The sequence below is a fragment of the Lycorma delicatula genome, chromosome 9 (assembly GCF_047948215.1).
Source record: "Lycorma delicatula isolate Av1 chromosome 9, ASM4794821v1, whole genome shotgun sequence".
Classification (NCBI taxonomy): Eukaryota; Metazoa; Arthropoda; class Insecta; order Hemiptera; family Fulgoridae; genus Lycorma; species Lycorma delicatula.
The window spans coordinates 130,888,201-130,906,259 of record NC_134463.1 but is presented as its reverse complement, the minus strand read 5'-3'; the positions used below and the strand labels follow the sequence as shown (position 1 = coordinate 130,906,259).

Genomic DNA, 18,059 nt, shown 5'->3' with positions numbered 1-18,059 from the left:
CAAGTTTCACTTCCATATAAAGCGACACTCCAAACATACACTTTCAAAAATATTTACCTGACATTTAAATTAATTTTTGATGTAAACAAATTATATTTCTGACTGAAGGCTCGTTTATCTTGTACTATTCGGCATTTTATATCGCTCCTGCTTCGTCCATCTTTAGTAATTCTACTTCCCAAATAACAAAATTCTTCTACCTCCATAATCTTTTCTCCTCCTATTTTCACATTCAGTGGTCCATCTTTGTTATTTCTACTACATTTCATTACTTTTGTTTTGTTCTTGTTTATTTTCATACGATAGTTCTTGCGTAGGACTTCATCTATGCCGTTCATTGTTTCTTCTAAATCCTTTTTACTCTCGGCTAGAATTACTATATCATCAGCAAATCGTAGCATCTTTATCTTTTCACGTTGTACTGTTACTCCGAATCAAAATTGTTCTTTAACATCATTAGCTGCTAGTTCCATGTAAAGATTAAAATGTAATGGAGATAGGGAACATCCTTGTCAGACTCCCTTTCTTATTACGGCTTCTTTCTTATGTTCTTCAATTGTTACTGTTGCTGTTTGGTTCCTGTACATGTTAGCAATTGTTCTTCTATCTCTGTATTTGAACCCTAATTTTTTTAAAATGCTGAACATTTTATTCCAGTCTACGTTATCGAATGCCTTTTCTAGGTCTATAAACGCCAAGTATGTTGGTTTGTTTTCTTTAATCTTCCTTCTACTATTAATCTGAGGCCTAAAATTGCTTCCCTTGTCCCTATACTTTTCCTGAAACCAAATTGGTCTTCTCCTAACACTTCCTCCACTCTCCTCTCAATTCTTTGCATAGAATTCTAGTTAAGATTTTTGATGCATGACTAGTTAAACTAATTGTTCTGTATTCTTCACATTTATCTGCCCCTGCTTTCTTTGGTATCATTACTATAACACTTTTTTTGAAGTCTTCCTCTTCTTCCTCTATAACACCATTTTCTAATTCATTTCCTCCGTATAACTCTTCAATATATTCCACCCATCTATCGACTTTACCTTTCGTATTATATATTGGTGTACCATCTTTGTTTAACACATTATTAGATTTTAATTTATGTACCCTAAAATTTTCCTTAACTTTCCTGTATGCTCTGTCTATTTTACCAATGTTCATTTCTCTTTCCACTTCTGAACACTTTTCTTTAATCCACTCTTCTTTCGCCAGTTTGCACTTCCTGTTTATAGCATTTCTTAATTGCCGATAGTTCCTTTTACTTTCTTCATCACTAGCATTCTTATATTTTCTACATTCATCCATCAGCTGCAATATATCGTCTGAAACCCAAGGTTTTCTACCAGTTCTCTTTATTCCACCTAAGTTCGCAGCTGCTGATTTAAGAATTTCCTTTTTAACATTCTCCCATTCTTCTTCTACATTTTCTATCTTATCTTTTTTACTCAGACCTCTTGCGATGTCCTCCTCAAAAATCTTCTTTACCTCCTCTTCCTCAAGCTTCTCTAAATTCCACCGATTCATGTGACACCTTTTCTTCAGGTTTTTAAACCCCAATCTACATTTCATTATCACCAAATTATGGTCGCTATCAATGTCTGCTCCCGGGTAAGTTTTGCAGTCGAGTTAATTTCTAAATCTTTGCTTAACCATAATATAATCTATCTGATACCTTGCAGTATCACCTGGCTTTTTCCAAGTGTATATTCTTTTATTATGATTTGGCAATTACTAAATTATACTTCGTGCAAAACTCTATAAGTCGGTCCCCTCTTTCATTCCTTTTGCCCAGCCTGTATTCACCCACTATATTTCCTTCCTTGCCTTTTCCAATGTTTGCATTCCAATCTCCAACTATTATTAAATTTTCATCTCCTTTTACATGTTTAATTGCTTCATCAATTTCTTCGTATACACACACTACCTCATCATCATCATCATGGGCGCTTGTAGGCATATAGACGTTAACAATCGTTGTCGGTTTAGGTTTTGATTTTATCCTTATTACAATGACTCTATCACTATGCGTCTTGAAATACTCCACTCTCCTCCCTATCTTCTTGTTCATCACGAAACCTACTCCTGCCTGCCCATTATTTGACGCTGAGTTAATTACTGTAAAGTCACCTGTCCAAAAGTCGCCTTCCTCTTCCCACCGAACCTCACTAATTCCTACTATATCCACGTTTACCCTATCCATTTCCCTTTTTAAATTTTCTACCCTACCAAGCTTTTTTAAGCTTCTAACATTCCATGCTCCGACTCGTAGAATGTTATTTTTTACTTTTCTGGTGACCCCTTCCTTAGTAGTCCCCACCCGGAGATCCGAACGGGGGACTATTTTACCTCTGGAATATAATAGCAGCTGGTATTTACTTCTGATTTTCTTGGCAGAGTATATCAGGGATTGGATTACTACATTGATGTGTGGGGCGACTTACACAGTTCACTATGAAATTCATCAATAATCAGGTAAAACCTTAAAAAATTAAGCAAGGAATGGCTTAAAGTTTAATTAATCATCAATTTAGTTTCACTCATGCCAATGTTGATTAAATTTGAATGATCCTTGTAAATATGAAATTTTTTTATCTTACAGGAGACTTAATATTATAACTAAGAGTTTTTAATCATTAAAAGATGTAGTAGTAAGGGAAAGTGGGTCTTTCTCAAGTTTTATCTCCTTTCTTTGTTAAAGTTTTATATTTATTTTTACCTTTACTAATTCACCGTGATGGTTGTTTGATTATGAAAAAATGCATCTAGGTTTATTGTTTGTTAATGGTTCTCAAGTTTTCTCAGTTTGATAAATTATACATATGATGAAATAAGAACATTAATAAGTAGGTAATGTGATAGAAGAATTAGGTTTACTAAAATTTGTTTAAATATGTTTTCTGTGTTTTAGGACAAGGTCGACTGGATGGTGCATTTTGTGAGTTTTCAGAAGCAGATAAAATGTCATATCTTGAAACATTAAAGAAAGCTGGTGTTGTCAATATTGAAATGGAATCATTAGCTTTTGCTGCTTTAACACATCAAGCCGGTATCAAAGCAGCTGTAGTTTGTGTATCTATTATTGACCGTTTAAAAGGCGACCAGGCATGTATTCTATTTTGTATGATAATTATAATTTTCATGTTTTTATGAAGGTGGGTTTAGGCTTATATGAAGTATTTTTCAGATATTTATGTTTTGAAAAATATTTTATCTTTTTATAAGAAAAAAATGCTTTATCTTTTCACAGTTACTTTATTTCTAATATTTTTCTTTCTGAATGGGAGGTTAAATCCCTAAACATTTTGTGTCCGTTGTCTTCATTTTTTTAATTTTTTTATGTGCAATCAATAAAATGGGTACTGAAAGCAATAAATGAAAATTAAAAAAATGTAATACTAGTATGAAAATTTATGTTTATAAGTGGTATTTAAAACATGATAATAATTATTTAAAACAGATGTCAAGTAAGAACTGATGATTGTTAGAAATTAAAACGTAGAAGTAAGAAAAGAGTTTGAGTATAAAGTATGAAAAAGAAAATTAAGCAGATAACATTTGAACATGTTAAGTGAATGAGTGAAATGTAAAGTGATAAAGAAGTCTGTAAGAACACCATTAAGGCTGGAAGGCCAAAGAGGCTGGATCTAGGAAGTGTGTTGGATGGATAGTAACAAAGAGTAGAAGCAAGTTTAAGAAAAATGGTAGAGGGATGAGGCTCTAGTGGACATTCTTGATTTATTGGTCTTAATAAGTCAAGTAAGTACAGGACTTGATATTGATAATCAGTTATAAATACAGGAATTGTTATATTTGCATGATAATAAATAATTTGAAATGTTACTATTTATAATACAAAAGAATTTATTGACACTAAAGGTCCTCAGACTTTATTGCTTCTCAGAAGGATGCACATCTCCTCTTACTTAAAGCAACCTAACATATCTGGCACTCTTCTTACTGTCTTACTGAGCAATTCTTGAGGCACTTCATCTCAGACTCATGACAACACATATCAAAGTTTTTGTGGAGTCATCAATCTTCATATAATTTTAAATCGGTGCTCTATTGAATTAAAATCTAGGAAAATAGTGGACAATCTGTTTTGACTGTATTTTTAATGTCTTCATGTACCGTCCTCATCTTGACCCTCTTTATGAAGGGATATTACCGACCACTACGGTGATTCTGGAACTGGCATCGTCAGTAAATTGTATTGCCCAAAATAAAACATTATTGTTCACCAATTAGTCTCAATAATAAGCACAAAAAGTTAGGTGTACTCAAGATATTAGTAACCAACTTTCCAATAAAGTAAACAATTCAGTGATGAACCTAAATTGTAAATTTAAAAAAAATAAAATTGCAGTAAATCTTTTCTAGTTTGCAAATACATCATATAATCAGCAATATTTGCCAGTAAACCAATATTTTTTTAATCAGTATTATTTGAAAGTGTTCTATTACTTCTCCTATACTAACTATTTAATGATGGAGAATATGATTTTGTTAAAAATCTTCTGCTAAGGTGACAGTAAAATTTTTTTATTCACAAAAAACATTCTTCAAATATTGCTTAATAAAAATTCAGTTGCAGAAACTCTTGTAACCATGTAATCAATCTTGTTCATATAACTTAAAAGACAGCATCAACATCAACCTAATACCTAAGCACTTAAAATCATTAACTTTTCAATTGATTCTTCTTTCCACATCCGCTATTTTGTTATTGTTCTTCTAATTTCCTGTTCAAAAACATAACTTTTATTTATATAAATTTATTGTCAGGTCCCACAATTCATATAAGTTGAAATATCATCTAACTAGAAAAGTTTTAATGGTTAAGAGATCAGAAAGGAGACTTGTATATCAGAATCAAAAGCTTGTTCCTGGATTCACTGGGTGCATTGAGACTCACAGTGAATATGTTGAAGAATGAATAAATAAATATATTTTATTACAGTACTTTAATTAATAAATAAATATTTTATTCTGATCAGTAAATGAGAGTAAAATTTATAGATAATATCAGGAATAGATAGATATACTAATCCATGAATACAGGAATTGCCCCAGCATTTCCTTAGATCAAGAGAAATGTTGATCAGAGAAAACTTATCAGAACAGCATCACAGAATACACTCTTAATTAATTATAAAATAAAAAATAAATGTGATTAACGTCAATATTAATTATTTAAAATACTATAACACATAAAATAATGTTAAGGTAAATACATGAAGATACTATATACAAAAAGTAGTTACAAAATATTTCACAATTCAAAAAATGTTAATGGAAATTATTTGAGCACATGTTTACAATTACATTAAACAGAATGGAGAAATTCAAGTTAATTAATTTTATTATTATTATCTAAAATTTCATCATCAGAGTAATGTTGTTTCTGTCAAGGTATATCTTTTAACTGTATTTTGAAAAAATGGTAGACCATTTTTAAATGACAGCAATTTATTTAATATGACAATTAAAGCATAATAAAGTCTTTCTTGTAAGCTGAAATATTGTGTTGAGTTAGATAAAAGCAGTTCTGAGAGCCGGTTTGATAGAACTTACTTTTGTTATTTATTATTGTTATTTTTTAAGAATAAGAACTTCTTTTAGCAAAGATTGCAAATTCAGAAATATAAACACAAAGATAAGTTAAAATTATTAATTTTCTAAGTATCAGTCTACATGATTTCATATTTATAAGTATCAATTAATTAAATGACAGACCATTTTTATATCTTGAAAACTTTTTCTTACTCTTTGAGAAAGCCCCAAGAGATGATATAGTTGGAATATATACTTGATTGGAATATATATAAGCCTAATAAATATTAAGTAATAATGACAAGCTTAATTTAAAGTACTCTAAAAATATTAGAGTACAATAAAGTCCTCTAACCCAGGACTTTATTGTATAATATTTGCAGGTCTTTAAATGTTTACTTTCCTAATACTTCATTTCAAGATTTTAAGAATAGCATGTACTATTTACCCATTAATCATCTTAGGCAATATGATTATGCTTATAACTAAATTTGTAGTTAGAGTTAATTTCCCTTTTTAATGTAAGTAATCACGCCCAAATAAAATAATAATTACTACTGTATTTTTTTCACTTCTTATTTAGCTATTTATTCAGTTATAGAAATGGGGAATTCTCTGCTGTCTGAATTGAACTATATTAAATATAATCATGTTTCAGTCAAATTTTCTCTTTGAAGAACCTAACTTCCAGTTCAATCTTCAGTCTTTTTAAATTTTGGAAAGGAACCAAGATATATACGTAAGAATGTAAAAACCAAAAAAATTTTGCTGAGTTGTTTTGTTGAGAGGTTTTACAATACTGTTCACAATCCATAATTCATTGTCGTTGCTGAAAATTTATAAGAAACAAAAAAAATGTCGTAATATGATATTGAATTATGTATGTATGATGCTAGGTTTTTTTTTGTGAAAGTGTAATGATTAATATGATATCATTATCAATCATTTTTACTTGGGATGTTAATATTAGATTTGTCATTTTTTATCATGATCTAATTTAAACGTCTTTGCTGTGCCACTTCTCTGGAAAAAAATATATATCTAGTAATTTTAAAGATGAATCTCATTTTAAAATATTTTTAAGGAAACTTTCATCCAAATTTTGTCAGCACATTAGATTAGTTTAAATGCTAATCAATTCATTAATATTTAACTCTGTGATTTTTGTGCTCCATAATGGTACAGAAAATTACACAGATTTATTTTAAATTTGATTTTGATTGTCATAATTTTTTTGGGTGATTGTTCTATTTATTTTATATATTTTCATAAAACTTGTTTTAATTTTTATTATAATTACTTTTTTAAAATACAGATCCATGCACCTAAAGAAGTACTAGATGAGTGGCAGATGCGTCCTCAAAAATTGATCGCTAGGTATATTAAACGCTACTTACAAATGAAAGGAAGAATATCCCTGGATAAAAATTGCGGGTCAGTCTGTGTGAAAAGCCCACGGCGATTTAAACTTGTACAACAAGAATCTGAAAGCTATGATTAATAATCTTATTAATAATTACAGTGATAATTATTAAAGAAAATTTATTATTATTTTAAAGTAATAAATAATTATGATATGATAAAAATCATTATAATAATAATAATCATTTGTATTATTAAAAATAACCATTTATTATTAATCAAAAATATATTGCTTTTATAAATTATAAATTAAGAAATAATGAACAAAATTTATGAACTAGTTGCTTCATAATTCTGTATATATATATATATATATATATATATATATATATATTACTTATTGTATATGTAAGAATAAAACTTATTTAAATGTTGAATTTATTACACATCAGTGTAATAAATCTATAAAAATGTTTTTTTTTTCAATTTATCATAGAATTGATATTTTATAATGTTTTATTTTTTAATTAAATTTAGTAAAACCTTTTAATAATGGGATGTGATATTGAGTGGAATCACAATTTTTATGTATTTTTATTTTTAAGTAATGAGAGTAGGTTGAAACATTTATTTAATAAATATTTAGAAATAATTATAGAACAATATTTGTCAACTGTCTGTTAGGGTACCCAGGGTCAGTAATGGAATTATAGAAGATTAAAAACACAAGGGGAAATAAAGTTACAACACTAAGACATTAACTTAAGACAAGATATACAAATTAAAAGATTATTGCAAAAAGGTTGGAAATGTAACACATACGCCAAACTCAAAGTGACAAACTCAAAATGTTTATTTTGATATAACATTTTTTAGACTTAAATGCCTTGAATTTCAATCATGATCCAATGATTACTCTATGCTTCTCAATAATGAATGAATTACTCTGATATCACTTCACTGCCTCCAAATTTGCAGGGACTTTTCTTTAGTTTTACTTCCCTTAATCTCTTCCACTCCCTCTGCTACTGGAATAACTATTTATCAGTCATTAGTCATTCAAGTGACGTTTGACTGCTTGTAGTCTTAGGTAGGACCCTATAATTGGCTACTACCAGATAGACCCAGGGTTTGTTCTAGATTTTTATAATAATATTCCTCTGCCTCTCCATTTTCTACCTCTTGATTACGGACCAGGGATAAATCCTAAATGAAACTAAACTATATCTTAAATAACCAATATCTTTAATTGCAGAATTTTTTGGAGAAAGTTAACAGACAAATGAAGTCAATATAAATAAAAGGATGTGTCAAGGTTATTACCAATGTTTCTGACACTTTTTTATATATATATATATGTAGAAGACCTTTTTCCATGGTAGAAGGAAAAATTGAAGCAAACAGTTAAGTCGAGTATCGTTTAATTTTGCGTTGTTGCAAACAACTTAGTTGTAAATTTAGAAGAATAAAGATCAAATGATATATTTATTCTAAAATAACTTTAAGAAAATCTTATTTTACAAAGAAGTGCAGTTTAAGTGATATATGAGAGACTGAAAGTGTTATGATGTAAGTTTAATAAACCATATATATTAAAATAAATTAATCTGCTTTCTCCTTAAAGATTAATATTTATGTGTGACTTAATTGATATTAATTAAACTTGCAGAATGAGTTTATTTTAACTCTGATTGAGATGTAGACTGCGCTTAACTAAATAAGAAGTACTTTTTATCATAATCAGGGGTATGATCTATGATCTCAGTGACTAATTAGGTTTTTCATGCATGATTTTATTAAGTTACTATTATTTGCAATAACTTTTATAGGAAACCTTTTTTTTTTAATTTTGAAATATGTCCTACTCTCATTATTTAAATCAGTTTGATTTGTATGGACAGAATCGATTTTAATTAAATATTCAAAACACTAAAAAAAATATTTTTATCAGCTATTTATTTCCAATTTATTCAGTAAAAAAAATAAAAGTATGAAAATTAAAAAGAGTAGAATTTACTAGATTTTTTTAATATTTCATGAGGTTTCTTTCTCTTTATAGATAAGAATTAAACCAAAATGGTGGTTCATAATTCAGCTTGTGAAGTTATAATTTTTACATAAAACAGTACAGTACAGTAAACAGTACTGTACAAACAGTACAGTATTTTATATTGCAACAAATATGAGATATTATATTATAGTATAATATATTATAACAATAGTTCCATCTTTGAAATTATAGACGAACACACTGTAATAAGTATTAGCTTTCTCTATTATTTTACAAGTTGTGAAATAAAATTTATAATTCAACAAGCATTACTGTAAATCTGCTATATTTTCTACACAATGAGTTATTAAATTTGTTTTTGTATTCGTGTAATACTGTATTTTCATGTAATTGTTTGATTATTGCAAATATTCTTGGTATTTGTGAGTGAAAAACGTCCACTTTCACATAGTAATTTGTAATTATTTCATCCTGTATTTGATAAAAAAAAGAGTTTTAGCCTCCTAGGAATTCCATTGTAGAGGGTTTTACTAAGTATATTTTTCATTTGCATATTTTAGATCATTAAACAATTTTTGTTAGAAAAATATTGTGACAACTTTTATCATATCATGGATACATTTCTTAAATCTAATGTTAGTCTACAGTATTTTATACTTAAAAAGATATGAATAAATGAATAAATGTAGTATATGGTTGTTTAAAGTAATAATAATAATAATAATAATAATAATAATAATAATGATAATAATAATAATAATAATAATAATAATAATAATAATAATAGTAACCTGCAGCTATATTGTTTAAACATTCTCAATTGCAATTTTTTAAAGCTTTTTGGAAATGTTTGGAGTAATTTTTATGCCAACTGTTTATAAATATTGCTTATTCTTAATGATTTCTACCAAGTAGATAAACAAAGGTGTTGTGTTCAGATTTTACGTTTTAAATGAAACACGCATAAAATTGACACAAACAAAGCAACTAACATCATTCAATTGTTAGATCTACCAATTCATTACTCTTACACTATGAGTACCAATAATTTTTTATTTATTCTTTAAAAGAAACCATTTTTATTATTTTAATCATTATTATTGAAAAAGGTAAAAGCATGATTAAAATCAATTACTACAATCTTGAAGTAGTAACCTCATATACTTGTTCTGAAAGATTACTTGCAATTAATAGCAATTGATTTTACAGTTGGCACAGTACTTTTCTGAAGGTGCACAATGCAGAAGCTTTTGTGTGATATTTTACTTGACTACTGTATATTTTTTATCCACTTCGTATATTACTTTATTCAACTAATTTCTTTCTTCCTCAAATTATGCTAATGGCAAAATTAAACTAGAAGTCTGCAATGGAGGATTTTGGTTTCTTTTGATTCCAGTTACCAAAAAATATGTTTTTTCTTTCTTATTGTTAACTGATATCTTCCACTTATTTTGAAGATATTCACAATAAATAATAATAACTACCACCGAATTAAAATCACCTAATCTAAAATTCATGTTTTTTTTTAATTTTTCCAATATTTTTTTTAATAAAAGGATATGTGTTTTAATTACAACTTTATATTTTTTCTTTTCCTCAGAAACTGAATCATTTATTTACTGATCATTTATTTATTATCTCAGTTTTGTTGTTTGTTCATGTTGATCTTAAAAAACCATGTCAAAAAGAGAGAAAAGGATGAACAGAGAATAGAAGGCTAGTGAATTATTATAATTACCTTAACTTGACTTGGCTATTGAACTACTTGACTTGCAAAAAGTGAAACTATAAATATACTGGTGGAAGGGAAAAACTAAAGTTGTGATTAGGGCGATCTTACATATTAGGTCATGCTGAAATGCATACTACTGTTAAAAAGATTAAACACTATTTTTAACAGTTCAATCTAAGTTCTGAAAGAATTTTGAATGGGTTTTAAATTTACAAACTGACAGATTTTTTTCAACTTAATTCATGAAAATATTTTTTTTAAATATGCTTCCCAAAATCAAGTACAAATACCAGTTTCATATTACAATTTACATTCAAATTTAATTAATTTTTCCTTAAATTACTTTATCAAAATTTTTATTTACAATTACATTTTGTGGAGCGAATATTTTGGATGGACAAATAGAAAAGAAGAGATATAGTCTAAAAAACCAGTTGACTGTAGTGAAGCAGAATTTAGAAAACAGTTTTTGGATTCAAGGAGTTGTACTTATTTAAGAATGAATTTATTTAAGCACAAAGGGAGTATCATATTTTAGAGCATGTTTTGATAGATGTTACAAACTGCATAAAAAACAAAGAAAATTTTTGAAATAAGGACATATTTATGCATAAAAATAAATAATATCATTGAGTTGGCTTTTGAAAGAAAGGCAAAGTGGAACCATCATGTTGGAGTACACTAATCTGAGAGAATTAAAGAGAATAGTAGTATAGGAAAGTATGGGTTCACTATCAAGGAAATGTCTTTTGAGAACAAATAACATCTTTATATAACATTTTTTTTATCATTTCAAAATTTATTATCATTACTTTCATAATTTTATTTATTGCTTTTTTGTTTGGTTGATTTGTATATATGTATTTTTTTCTTTTGTATGTCTTCTTGTATTACAATAAAAGTATATCACTAATGAATAAATTGTTGCAGGAGTGAAATACAAGTGCTTGATGATTGTTTAAATGAAAAAAATAATTGTAAAGTATTTTCTTGATTTTAATGCGGATGAATTTTCCTAGAAGTTTTGATTTGTTTATTGAATGATAAGAATTATCCAGTATCATCAAATCGAATCAGATAAATCAGATTATGAAGAAGTTTTCATTCCACTGAAATAAAGAAATGTGATGTTAATGAATGAGACAGAGAAGAAAGAAAGTGTTACTATTTTTCAAGTTTTTTTTTAGTATTATTTTTTTTTCTGTTAGTTTACTGGTATGGCTGTTAATTTAAGTATGCATTTATTTTACCTAAATTCCTCTATATTTATTATTTAAGTTAGTAATTTATTATATTTTTAACTAAGCTATTTTTAGACAAAATATAATCTGTTATTAGGTATGTTATAACAGATTAGATGAGTTATCAGATGAATTGCCAACTTATATTTGCAATCTTAAGACAAAACATATGAATAAAAGTACAACTCTTAACTAAGAACTTTTTTTTAGAAAGAGTTTAACAGTCCCTACTGTAATAACCTCCTCTTCTGCTGCATGTGTAATAATATACAGCAGCCTGTGTTGCATGTAGGTGAGAGTAGGTTTAGACTTCCCAGACTAGACTGGGTGACTTCCCAGGAAGATTTAGACAATGTTTAAGAGCTGACTTTTTTGGAAAATTATTATGTTTTGAAAAAGCTATCATATGCAGGAGTCAAGCTTTAGTATATAACGTTAGTTAACAATTAATTCTGATCCCTGTCGTGAAGTAGAACATATTGTTTCATTCATAACTTTCCGAGTTATCTTGGTCACCGGTGAGTTTTCATATGCTACTTAATTTCCATAACACTTTCTTACATACAAGCTTTGAGTATTGAGGTCCTACTGGACAAATGCCAGAAAAGTTCCTTTTTTCTTTGTAGTAACATAATGTGTCCTGTACATAAAGATGAAGTACTATGTAATATTTTTTAATCTGATTAAAGATGAAATAGTATGTATTATTTCATCTTTAATCAGATAAAAAAATATTATATAAATGAGGAAATAATAATTAAAATGTATTAATTTTAAACATACATTATGATAGAATGTAACATGAAAATGTAGCAATATGAGTCTTGTTAGTACATTTTTTAATCAAATATTAAAATTTTAATTTAGTCATAGTTTACCTATTAATTGCTATTTTTTCTACTCTGTAAATTAATTTTCTTCATTTGTTTAAATTAACTATTTGCACACATGCTCTCTCCCTCTCCCTCTCTCTACTTATCTTTTTCTCTTATGTTCACTCTTTTCCTTTTCGTATGCTCAGTTACTATTTATTACAACATCCATTTACATTTGAATATTTTACTTTCACTGAATGAACATCACTAAACATGAATAATGTCAGTTCTAATATTTTGATAGGTTCTACTTGTATTCATTTATTTTAAAAAATTGATAATTTGAATACTACACTGGAAATTGTTTTTATTTTTAAAACTAGTTATCTTACCCAGGACTCGGGTCATAGTTAAGATGTTAAACTGGTTCTCTTTCAACTTTAATGTTCTTCAACAACTGGCAAGTCTTGGGTAGCAACATCCTGGGAATTGAAGGATATGAAATAAAATAAAATGGCAACAGCTAAAACCAACCACCACCTTCAATAAACTGATTATCAAAATTAAGATCACTTTAAGAACAGTTCATTGCACACTGTTGATATTTTTAATGGCAAATGACTATTTCAGTTAAGTCACTTAAAAAAAAGGAAATTTTATATATATTTTTAGCAAAGTCAGCATCATTACCTGTTAAATTATTACAGCTGTTCTCTGTGCATCATCATTGAACAGCTGGTCCAATTTATATAAATATATTTACCTCTAACTTAATTTAAATCCTGTGTTACTATTTTAATCTAGACATAAAGTCTCAGTTAAACATTTATTTGCTCTTGGAAAATACATATTGATGCTCGATTACAGTAACATTTTTTTTGTGATGAAAAATGAATTTTGTAAAGATCAGACTAGCTCAGGATCAGTTAGTGTAAGACTAGACAAGACTGAATGCTGAACTGTAATTTAGTCTTGAAACTTACTAATTTTATTTTATTATACTTTAATAGCTTTTATAGTACTTCTTATTAGGTATAAGTTGATTGTATTTCTGAAACTGAATAACAAATTGGCACACATGTTCACTAAATAATCATTGGCCGTGCACATGGTTGTTATACTTTTGAGACTATCTGTAGCTCTATAATAATAATGTACAACTAAAACTTTATTCAATAGATTTCTTTTTGGAAGTGAAGATTGCACAAAATCATTTATAAACAAATCAAATTTTCTTTTTGAATATTTTTTACTTATGACAAAATGTTTTCAATAAGGCTTTTGGTGAAAGTAAACCACTTCTCTTATTAAACAATAGTGGCAGTTCATAGCTAAAATTAGTAGGGGTGACTGCTCCAGAAAATTTTTTTCTGGGCCTTTTCAAGGCCATGGATAAAGTTTTCTGTAATATTTTTATATTATTTTTTTTCAATTCTTTTGAATTGAAAAAAAATTAATCAAATAGAGTAGCTAAAAGAATAATAACAATCTAATTCTGCACTTATCACATTCAAGAATATGGTACACAATAAGCACAATGTGCTTAAAAACCATATTCAGTTTAACCGAAAAAATAATAAAATGTCAATATAGATAATATTTTTTAGTATTATTAGATGATAACTTAATAAAATATCCGCTTAAAAACACTACACTACAGGTGCTTAATTTAAATTTCTATGTACACAGAAACAAATTCATGATTAGATTTTACTAATTACCTTCTGTTTTGCCCTTCCAGCGTGTTTTTGGACAGATTTGGCAATCAAAGAATCCTTGCTTTCCGCCATCTTTTGATCACTATGAAAAAACAACTAAACTACTTTCATATTCCTTCCTATAATGACTAAACTAGAAAAGGAAACAAACAAGGAACATTCCATACACACAGTAAAAAAAAAAACAACCTTCCACCAACATGCCAGGGTTGGCACTGCGAGAGCGACAGTGCTCTCTCCCTCACAGCCTTGAGTGCAGCTTTCTATGGTACATGCACAGAACAGCCAAACACCACGTCGCTGGAACTATGAAGCGCACAATTCCATACTAAGGTTTTTTGTATCTTTTTCATAAACTGAGGAATGACTACTGACAGTAAGTTTAAGTATTATTATATATTGTTCAAATATAAAGAAAGAATTAAAGAAAAAAGTACTCATTATATTAAATGTTATTGATAATATCAAGTGGAAATAGGGGATGCTGCAGTTTCACAGTGCCTATACGTGAGCCGTCATGTTAAACATTTTATTAAATTAATCATAAAAGGTCCAATAATCATTCCATAAGTATTTTTTCATCCACGTTAGTAAACTATTTCCCATGTAAGCACTGAAACCCACCATTATTAACAAATGGATGACTGACCATTCATTTATATTTTTATTATTTAAGATGAACTGCCAATATTTTACTTCATATCTTGCAAATTAAGCATTATTGGTTTGAGAGCTTCCATATATGATGCCTGGCAATTTCTTTTATCTTTAATCTAGGTTTTTGTTTTTTTGAGAAGGGATTTTTATGGCCCTTCCTGATGCCAACCTATTAGAGGAAATTTGAAAAATGCCATTCTTCACCAAGATTCGAAGTAGAATCTTGTGTATTCACTTTATGTAATATTGTACTAATATGAGGTGCTAAACAGTTAATATTTTTGTGTATAAATAAAAAAAGGTTTGATGGATTTATAGTACTAGAAATAAATAAGGAAGGTAGAGTAAGAAATCTTCAAATAAAATCTCTGTTTAAAATAAACAAATTTCGTTTCAGTATTATTATATTATCACGTTTTATTAGAAATTTTAAAATAATTTTTTACTGAAAACGCTTTTGTTATTGCATAATTGCAAACTTAAGTACATATCATTATAAACTTTAAATTTATGGTAAATTATGGTAATTTTGTAATTTATGTATTATATTTATTTATTTATTATTTTATTATAATTATTTTTTATTAATAAATTATCTTTCTTTTTATTATTATTATTATTATTTATTATTTTTCCCAAAATTATGTACTATTTAACCTTTTTAAATAAAAAAATTGTGATTAATTCTTATTTTTCAAAGGATTGGTAACGATCATTTTACAGAAATGTACAATACAAATACAATAATACGGTTTTGTTTATCAATGAAAGTACATGAATGACCAGCAACATTTAATTCACAGTTTGTATATATTTTGGAATTTATTATATTATATTATTTTAATTCCTGATATTATGAAAACACAGACTAAAAATGTGTTAATCACTAAGAAATTATTTCATTTATTTTAAACAATTAAAGAGCTATGCTCAAAAATCAGGTTTATCTGATTAATATTATTTTATACTCATGAGAAGTGTATGTTTCAGTAAAATGAAATCTTTAAATTTAATTTATAAAAAGGATCTTTTAAAACCATGAAATAGTCAATGGCCTTGAAGATGGTTGAGGAAGAAATTCCCAATGGTGGAGAGGGTGGAAGAGCCCAGGAGGTGGATCTCTGAATGAAACCTAGAATGAGCCCAGGAGCTCTTAGCCGTGACAGCCCTACCACTGGTATTACTCTAAAAAGCATTGCAGTGCTTTTAGAGGAGCTCCTTTCTTATTTACAATCTTCAAGCAGAAAATCAGGACAGTATTACTGGCATTTACAATAACCGGAAATGTAAAAATAAGAGATAGGGATAGTGGATAAATTAAAATTAATTACTTGGAATGTGTGCAGCTTGGGAATCAAAGAAGGTGAGCTAATAGAAATATTGAAAATACAAGAAGTTGATATCATTGTAGTTATTGAAACAAAGAAAAAACTTTGGGGAACTAAAGAATGTGAAAGATTATACTACGATTTATAGTGATGTAACCCAGAGTAGAAGATCTCGCTGTGGTGTAGCAATACTAATTAGTAGGAAGTGCAAACAGAAGCTGCAGAGTTATGAGTTAGTTAATGAGAAATTGGTATTTGAAAGATCCCAGATTGGTAGAGGTCCTCTAACTATTTTAGGAATATATGCTCTGGAAGAAGGTCGGTGAAAGGATACAAAAATATTCTATAAATCTTTGCAAAAGCAATGTGAAAATTTCATATAAGTGATCATTTAGTTTTGTTTGGAGGTTTCGATGCAAGGATCGGAAACCAACTGATTGAAGGTGTTGGGGTTTTTGGAGAGAGCTATCTGAATAGAAATATGGTTGAGCTGAGGCAGTATCTTAAATAAGTTTAAGATAAGTAATTTCTTTTTCAGGGTAAAGGATATCCACAAATATACTTGGTCAGTGGTCAGCTCATGGTCTTAGATCGATAATAAATTAAATTATTGTGAATCATAAGTTGAGGTCAGCAGCTGAGGATGTTGCAGTGAGGCACAGAGAAGATATAAGTTCTGATCATCTTATGGTCACCTCAACATTAAGACTTTGAGTAAGGTGGAGAAGAATTATATGGGTCTGAACAAGACTGGAAAAGAGGTTTTTAAAGTGCATTTTTTGCAGGAGGACTACTCTATTTATGATTTTTACCAGAAGCGGCTGAATGAACGTTTGATGGTGTTTGAAACAGTTATGGATGTAAATCAGGAATGGTTTAATTTGAAATATTGTATTAAAAGTATTCCTTATAAAGGCGTTGATATTACAAAGAAGTTGCAAGGCTTGCACATCTGGAATGAGGATTTAGAATAATCCTCAATAATAATACAGGGAAAAAGACAAGCATACCTGTTGGTGTAACAAAATAAAACAAAAGAAAATGAGTAAATTTATAAGGAAAAATGTAATCATTGTAAGATAGTGGTTGGTAAAGCATACCAGAAGTCATGGGATAGATTTGTAAGAGCGATTGGCATGGAAGACAAACCTTTGGGTATAAGATGATGAAACATCTCAGAAAGAGGTTGTCCACATACATACAATTAAGATTGAACAGTGGATCGCCCACTATCATGATTTGTGGTATAGAGATGATATAGTAGAAGAAATTGATGAGTTGGATTATGCTTACAGTGGAGATGACAGTGAAATAGAAAGGCAGCTGGTATAAACCATATAAATGTTGAGTTGTTAAAGTACAATGGACCAAAATGTCGTTTTAGATTGTTGCATATTTACAATATGTCCTGGAAGTCCTACACAGTACTTCTGTCTAGGCAAGTTGTAGAGATTATAAATTTTTTTAAGAAAGGCAACAGAACAAAATGTGGAAATTACATAAGACTAAGCCTATTAAACTCTATTTATAACATGCAAGTTAAGATCTTGTAAACAAACCAATTGAACAGTTTTCACATTTTAAATATTTAGGATGTGATATCAGCTTTAGATGCAGAAAATAAAATTCAGAATTTTCAAAA

At 28.3% G+C, this 18,059-nt stretch overlaps 1 protein-coding gene across 2 annotated transcripts in view; it reads left to right on the top strand.

Annotated features, from left to right (window-relative positions):
• LOC142329745 (uridine phosphorylase 1) overlaps positions 1-15,699 on the top strand; it is a 114,748-nt gene extending 99,049 nt beyond the window's left edge. Inside the window, exons 6-8 of one of the 2 annotated variants that reach the window (XM_075374493.1) lie at positions 2,906-3,099; positions 6,866-6,984; positions 11,589-15,699. In XM_075374493.1, coding sequence (XP_075230608.1) covers positions 2,906-3,099; positions 6,866-6,984; positions 11,589-11,652 — 377 coding nt within the window. In that variant the 3' untranslated portion in view covers positions 11,653-15,699. Of the gene's footprint in view, positions 1-2,905; positions 3,100-6,865; positions 7,174-11,588 lie in introns of those variants that run through there. The other variant, XM_075374492.1, reaches the window with a different exon arrangement.
• The last annotated feature ends 2,360 nt before the right edge of the window (positions 15,700-18,059 follow it).